This window comes from Gavialis gangeticus, unplaced genomic scaffold (assembly GCF_001723915.1).
Source record: "Gavialis gangeticus isolate Ggan-Ray unplaced genomic scaffold, GavGan_comp1, whole genome shotgun sequence".
Lineage (NCBI taxonomy): Eukaryota > Metazoa > Chordata > Crocodylia > Gavialidae > Gavialis > Gavialis gangeticus.
In genome coordinates, this window is record NW_017729015.1 from 11804714 (window position 1) to 11812446 (window position 7733).

General features: G+C 52.5%; 1 protein-coding gene across 3 annotated transcripts; it reads right to left on the bottom strand.

Moving 5' to 3' along the window:
* Window positions 1–434: 434 nt before the first annotated feature.
* LOC109294046 (gap junction beta-5 protein-like) lies at window positions 435–5692 on the bottom strand. Of its 3 annotated transcripts, XM_019512238.1 has the most exons (4): window positions 5561–5692; window positions 4508–4617; window positions 4288–4422; window positions 435–2715 (listed from the first exon to the last, which is right to left on the bottom strand). In XM_019512238.1, the coding sequence occupies exon 4, from the start codon at window positions 2688–2690 to the stop codon at window positions 1863–1865; it is 828 nt and encodes a 275-aa protein (XP_019367783.1). In that variant the 5' UTR covers window positions 2691–2715; window positions 4288–4422; window positions 4508–4617; window positions 5561–5692; the 3' UTR covers window positions 435–1862. The 3 variants fall into 3 exon arrangements, with proteins under 3 accessions (XP_019367783.1, XP_019367782.1, XP_019367784.1); XM_019512237.1 differs by lacking the exon at window positions 4508–4617; XM_019512239.1 differs by lacking the exons at window positions 4288–4422; window positions 4508–4617.
* Window positions 5693–7733: the final 2041 nt, after the last annotated feature.

A 7733-nucleotide genomic window follows, 5' to 3' on the forward strand; every position in this document is an offset into this window, starting at 1 on the left:
GGCATGTGGCTATAGAGATGCTGCTTTGAAAAGGCTTTCCTTCTGGCTTCCAGTGTGTTTTTTCCATGCAATTTCCTTTTTAATAATATCTAGAAAATTGTGGTCTGGAATTAGTATAAAGCAGGTTACTCCCAAGTCACATGCAGGAGACAAGGAATTGCCAGACCAGGTGGGACCTGAGGTCCATCCTGCCTCTCACAGTCCCCGGGACCAGGTGCTTCACTGGAAGATGCAGAAGGGATGTGTTTCCAAGGATGATGTAGCTCTTCCTGAGAAAATGGGATTGATACCACTCACCTCAGCAAACAAGCTTCAGTGAAGCACAAAGGGCTTATCTGAGGTACGCCCAAAGTACTTGTGCTAAAATCCTGTTTTCAGACATGGGGTTTTATTGATTTAAAGATGAAACAGAAAAAGAAGACATGTGCCACTTCTTTAAATAGATGCTTTTATTAGTGGTGAGGATCAATTGGCAATGGACACATATGGGGCCAGACCAGCAGCGAGCATAACTTAGGATTGGTCCACTGACTTCAGTGCAGTTATGCTGATTTACACCAGCTGAAGACTTGACCCTTAACATCTAGAATACATGCTGGCTTTATAGATATCTTACATATATATAAGAATACATGCTGGCTTTATATATATCTTACATCCACAGCAGCTAGGTTTGCAACCACCATCAGTGCAACATATTCTACATTAGCCCCGAGACAGAATGAGAGTAACGTTCAACCCCCTATGTACAGACCACCCCTGAAATGCAGCAGTTTTCTAGGGTGGAAAACAGAAGCTGTCATGAGCCAGTGACTTTAACTCTGTTTTCCTTTGAGAAGGGGAAAGAGAAGGATCTGAGCAGTTAGGTCAGCAAATCACAGTTACTGGAGTGGCTATCCAGTGTATATTGTCACTAGGCAATTACTCTGAAAGATGCTACCAAAAGGGATTACCACAGAAAGGACTGGGTGGAGGATCCCAGACCAGAAGGTTGGACTAAATGTTCATGGCTGATTTTTAAAGGGCAGGTCCCCTTCACAGATGACAGGAGAAGGGGTTTCCCATCACCAAGTGCCCATGTCGCCAGGCACTGCAGTCTATCAGGAATTTCCCCCCCTGCAGCTGGGAAAACATGGCCTTATTTCCCTCTTCCCACTGGGCTCATAGAGAAAATACCCCTGTGGCATGAACCTCCCCCCTCCCCAGGAGCATTCCTGGGCTAGGTCAGGTTTCTCCAGCTTCATCCCACCATTTTCCATTGCACCTTTGAGATATATAAGAGAAATGCCCACCCCAGCTGGAAAACCTGCCTTGTTCCTGCTGCCTTCTCAGACGCTTTCCCTTTGATGGAGGCTTTTACAGTGAGGACGGGCAGATGACACAGCAGGGCACAATCCTGTCGGAAAGCTCAGTGGAAGAACGGCTCAGCTGCACCATACCAGGGATTCAACTAGTCTGTTATCCTGTCAAAAAAGCAGCTTGCACCAAGTGATTTATAGGACGGTGCAAAGAGCCATGTCATTTCCTAGCTCTAAACCCCATAGCTCTGGCCTCCAGTGCTCTCCCGGCTGGGTCTACCACATACCACCCCCCTTAACTCCTGCTCTTGATTTCTCCCAGACCCACACGATGTGGGGGGAGCACCCAACGTTGCTTACACCCAGGCATGTAAGAAGAGCAGCTGCTGTTCCCTGGGTTGATTGCAGAGCCAGGTCTGAGCTTAATCAGGGCTTCTTGACCCTGCTGCCCAAGCTAATGAAATCTAAAGTCACCACTAGCAAGGAGGCACTGGTTTCCACTGAAGGCCATGAAGAGCATGCCTCCCATCAGCTGTCCATCCCTGTGTGAAGCCCAAACCTCCTTTAGGGAACAGCCTCTGTTCCCTTCTGGGAGCTGGCAGGGATTGGAGCAATGGGCAGCTTGTAATCAGCCCCATGGAAAATCTGCCCGCCCGCCTCGAGACTGGTTTGCTCGCCCTGGGCACAGCAACAGTCCTTGTCAAGAAGTCTCTCATCCCTCCTGCTGCCTTTTCTCTTAGACAGCTTCTCCCTGCACCTTTTCCCCACGAGGTAGCAGGCCTCCATGAGGCTGAGCAGGATGCACACGCAGGCTGTGATCACCATGAAGAAGGTGAAGATATTCTTCTCGGTGGGTCTGGAGATGTAGCAGTCCACGATGTTGGGGCAGGGGGGGATCTCACACCTCACCACGCTGGGCAGGGTATAGTTCTTGTAGAATCGGTGGAAGATGTAGAGGAACACCACATCCACGGTGGCCTTGAAGATGAGGCTGAACAGGTAGGTCCACCACAGGCCTCCCCGCTTCTTGCCGGGGTTAGGATACAATCGTAGTTTGCCCTGCCCCTCTGCCTGCCGGCACTTCTGGTCCTGGGCTTCTCGATAGGCCACGTGCATGATGACCAGCAGGGACGGGCAGGTGACCAGGATGAGCTGCAGGGCCCAGAGGCGGATGTGGGAGACAGGGAAGAAGTGGTCGAAGCAGACATTTCCGCAGCCCGGCTGGCGCGTGTTGCAGTCAAAGTCCTTGTGGTCATCGCTCCAAACCCGCTCAGCTGCCACTATGTAGACCATCACCCGGAAGATGAAGACCAGGGAGAGCCAGATGCGGCCAAAGATGGTGGAGTACTTGTTCACCCCACTCAGGAGCCCTTCAAATACGCCCCAGTTCATGGTCCCTGGCTCTTGTTACCTGGGCCTGGAAAAAAAAAAAGGAAGAGTGAGGTGCAACCAACACAGAGACCCACTGGCTGAGCCCCAATCCAGTAGTCCATGTTCTTGCTTTAATCACTTGCTTCCCTCCCATAAAGGGAAATAGGACTCTGGAGTTCGGGCTCCTGTCCCACCCCTCTTGCTCCAGCCCTTCACCCAAGCTCTCCTTCCAGAGCTGTGACTACAACCTAAAAGATTCCCATCCTCTCCAGTTCTAACCACTGGACCCTACTCCCTACATTACTGGGAAGACTACCCAAGCAGTGCCAACCCCCCGTCCCCCTTTCCCTCTTCTCCAGCTCCTTAAAATGCACTCCCTCTTGCTCCTAAAATTGGACCCCAGTGTGTAGACCACATCCCAGATAGGCAGAGTATGCTATGAGACACTATTAGCCATAGCTGTGGTCCAGACCAGGAGTCTTGCTGAAGACAGGGTAAGCCTGGGAAGCATATCAGACAGACCAGCATTGCTTATTTTAACAAAGAGGCTTAATTCTGCCTCCAGCAAAGACTGGAGAGCCCAAGTCCTCAAAGCAGGGCTCATGGTTAGGGCGATTCAAACAGTCTGTGGGCCTTGAACTGGCTCTCAGCCCCAGGCTAGGCTTTCCCTTGGAGCTTGCTGTGTTTAGGATGTCCAGTAAAAGTTTGCTGGCACTTAATGGGTCAGAGGAACCTTTCCTACAGTCTCTTAAGCTGCTGTCAGCAAGTCTGGGAAGGTACGAATAGCAGGCATACTTATGTGAAGTACGCACTTCAGGTACTCAGTATGAATCTCTCTCTCGTGCGCGCGCGCACACACACACTTCTGAGTTGGGAAAGCAAGTTGAGGAGGTCTAATTTAGCTCAGGAACTGAGGCAGGGACTCCTGGTGCTCCCCTCAGAGAGCATCTTCCCTTAAGGGCCTCTTTTTGACATGCAAAGACAGGGTGAGTTAGGAAAGGAGGCTCGTTCTCATGAGTCCCAAGGTCTGGGCAGGCAGTTCTGCTGTCACTGAGCTAAGGAACAAGGTTTCCCCAATTCACCACAGTTCCTGCTGAGGATGAATGACGCACAGGTCGTGGACATGCCACAACTTTCCTTGCTGGGAAGCTGGAGTGACTTCCTTAGGGACTTTGACTCCCTCCCAGGTGTGGCAAGGAGGTCGGGGGTGTGGCTGTCTGGACCAGAGCACAAGGACGTGGGCAAAACGAGCTGGGTGAGATTCTGGCCACAACCCTTTGTTCTGGGTTCAAAGGAAACCTGCAGTCAGAGGGCATACAGATGGCAAGGGGCATTCACACCAAAAGCTTCATGGCACTGCTGCCAACCAGCTCAGAGCCCCAACTGTACAGCAAGACCCCACTGGGTTAGACACCATACACACATGTCCTGATGGGTCTTCAGGCTGGAGTGCCACCAGCTTGTAGAGGAGGGGCCAGTGCAGAAGGCTTAACATCTGCATTAACCTGACCACAGAGGTACCTGGCCCAGTGCTGGAACGGGTGTAAATCAGTATGGATCCAGTGGAGTCAGCAGAGCTGGGCTGATTTAAGACAGCAGAAGTATTGGATTACATTACCCTGGAGATGGGAATCCCAACTGCTCCCTGGTTCAGATGCCTCCCGTTGTTAATTTTCCTACGTTCCTCTCTCCTGCCACTCCCCTCGTTAGCAAGGTATTTGTTATTCATCTGCCTTGCGTTGCCAGGCACGGCCTAGGAAGACAGCCAAGACAAGAAGCTCAGGGATGAATCAGTGCGTCAGTGGTGCTGAGGCCCATTCCCTTCACTGGAATCTGACCTCTGCCCCATGAATCGGGATGTCTCCCATACCATGGTCCCTCTGCCCCCACAGCCTGGGCAGGGTTGGAGAAACTCCAAATGCTGCAAGGGAGGGCTCATTTCTCAGGCCTGACAAGCCAGAAAGAGAGAGCGATTCATAGATTCATAGATGTTAGGGGCTGGAAGGGAGAGACGTTTGCACATGTGAGGCACCAGACCGCACATCTTGGCCTGGAAGCCAAATGGGAGAGCTGGAGCGTGAATACAGCTGGCCGCTGTGCCCCACCCAAGATGGGCGCGTGGCCTGTTTAGAGCCAGGAGAGTGGGGCTGGGAGACCTGGCGGCATCCCCAGTGAGAGCTCAAATCATGAGGGGAAGCAGCACGCAGTTATATATCAAGCGGCTAGATGTGGCAGTCTGGAGGCCTGGGTTGGAATCCAGCTTTCATCCAGACTCGCTCTGGGTCTTGGACAAGTCACTGGACTGCCGTGCCTCAGTTTCCCCATCAGTAAAATAGGCATAGTGCCCTCCTTCGTCAGGTCCACATGTCAGAGGTGCTGTGCAAATACAAACTCGTCAGTAATTTGTTACTGTGCCGTTTGCGCACATGCATACCTGTGTGCACGTGCACCCTGGACCTTGACAGACATCTTCAACATCCACACATGTTGCATACCACAGTGTGCACTGCCATGCACAGACACATGCGTATGCCCTGCACACACTCAGCTGGAGTGATTTTGCTCCCATTCAAGTGTCGATCTAGAGTGCCTCTCTCTGACTACCTAGAGAGGCAGACGCGGTCACCACACCATACCCCCTGCCACCTCTTACTTTATTTCCTTGCACACTTTTGGTGCCAGCCTGAGAAGCTTTGCTCTCTCACTGATGCACTACGGGGTCAGTCTGAAGCTAAAGCTCCCTTTCTCTCCATGTGCCTGACCCAAAGGCCCCATCCCCAGAGATCAGACATCAGCCCAGGCACATAAGGCATTTTCAAACTCAGTAGCCCACGATGATTCCCCTCTCCATCTCCAAGGAAGCTCTTCTTCCTTCTGACAACCTTCCTTACCTACTGGGGTCACCTCTGCAGAGCTCCGCCCGTCCGTAAGGGGCTTCTCGGATTTGGCTTTCTCTTTCTGCAGCAGAAAACTTGTTTGCCGGAGTGAGAGGCAGACAAGGAAGCATGATTCACGCTTGCACGCTCATGAGCTAGGAGGAGTTTCCAGTGGGAACCCCTCTCGGGGAGGGACGAAAGCTTCAGGTTGGTTTTCAAGCTGCTCATTGGCTTCCAGCTTGTAGGTGTCCTAGAAGCATCCCAATGGCCTGCCTTGAGGTTAGCTGCATGTGTTGGACATATTGGTTTCAACAGGCTTGGTCGCAGCTGGTCTCAGCGATGCAAACAATGCAAGACAGGGGGCCAGCGATGGCATGTGCCATACCCACCTCCTGCCAGCCCTAAAGAGGGCTCCACTGCTGCCAGAGCTTGCTGCCATGCCTCTGTTACAGGTCCCATTTCCATGACTGGCTGCTAAGGATGGTCTGAGCCTGCTATTTCACCCCATTTCAGCAACTGAACCCACTGCTTCTGGCCAACACCTATTCATCCCGGATGACGCAGCCTGCTGCACAACAAGGTTTGTTCGGATCCTGCTCAGGTGCCTTGGGGCTCCGGTGCCTGCAGAAGAAGGTGGCATAGGGAGAGCACATGGTTCTTCTGGCCCTTATCAGAACCTACCACCACGGGGAAGGAAGCCCTCCAGTGCCAGAGAAGTCTGTCAGTGTAAAGCTGACAAACACTGTCCCCGGGGCCATACCAGGCTGGTGGCCAGAAGGCAGAGGCCATCCTACTCTACACTGCACAGCCTGTAAGGCAGCCAATGGCTTTACTATTGCACATTAGAGTCAAACTGAGCCCTCTTTACCCCAGTTCCGCTTTCACTCTCCAGCCCCGCAGAACAACCTTCCTGCAGGTTACAAGAGGTAGCCCAGGCTCCAGTGCCTCACATTATCCTTCTGTGGGTCAGCACAGCCATGAACAGAGAACGCAGGGAATCAATACCTTTCACCAGGCACCAGGACCCTTCCCCTGCTGCTTCCAATATGGCATGTGGGGGTTTGGGGATCCCCAGGAATGGGGTGGGGGGAGGTTAGATGCACCAAGTGCAGAGAAGAGAGATCAAACCAGCTTACCGGTGTCACATGGAGGGAGGTGGGCACCTCTGGGGATGGGTAAGGGGAGGAGAAGGAGTTCATCTCTGAGCCCACAACATGCCCCTTGCTCTCAGTCATTCTGGGACACAGATCATAGAATCATAGAAAATAACAGAAAATTAGGATTGAAAGGACCTTGGGAGGTCATCTAGTCCAATCCCCTGCTCAAAGCAGGACCAGCCCCAACTAGATCATCCTAGCCAAAGCTTTGTTAAGCTGGGCCTTAAAAGCCTCCAAGGATGGAGATGACACCACCTCTCTGGGTGACCTGTTTTAGTGCTTCACCACCCTCCTAGTTAGAAAGTCTTTCCTAATATCCAACTTAAACCTCCCTTGCTGCAGCTTGAGCCCATTGCTCCTTGTTCTGTCATCTACAACCGCTGAGAACAACCCAGCGCCATCCTCTTTGGAGCCCCCCTGCAGGGAGTTAAAGGCTGCTATTGAGATGACATGAGCTTGAGCAGTCTCAGCCCAAACGGCAAAGCCATTCCCTTACTTTTGGCCCCAAAGAGCAGTCTGATTGGTCACCTCAGCAGAGGAGCCAAGGGGCGAGTGGGCCAAAGCTAAGAATTACTCCTCTTGTTCTTGGGGGGGTTCCCCCGGCGGGGGCTGAGCCACTCTGGCAAGCAATGACATGGAAGGAGCTTGTGCCACAGCTGCATCCTGCTGATCAGAGGACTCCAGCTACTGATGGGGCAACATTTTGGCCTATGCAGGCCAACGGGCAGGGCAACAGGGGGAAGCTCGAGAGGTCCATCCTTTTACGGGCTCCCCCAGGTGCCTGATGGCCTCTTCAACGTGAGTCTGTTTGCCCAGTCTTTCTGGCTCTGGCCAGGTTAACGCCTCTACCAAGCTCCTTTGCCGCTGCACCCATTGCAGCTGAATTTTCCCTCCCCACCTTTTAACGAGGGGGTGGCAGGTAATTATTTCTCAGGGCATTCATTGACAACTTCTCCAGCCACGTCTCACTCCCCTCGTGACCACCTGGCATTCATCTGCTTCCTGGCGCTCTGCATTTTCTCCCTCGCAGA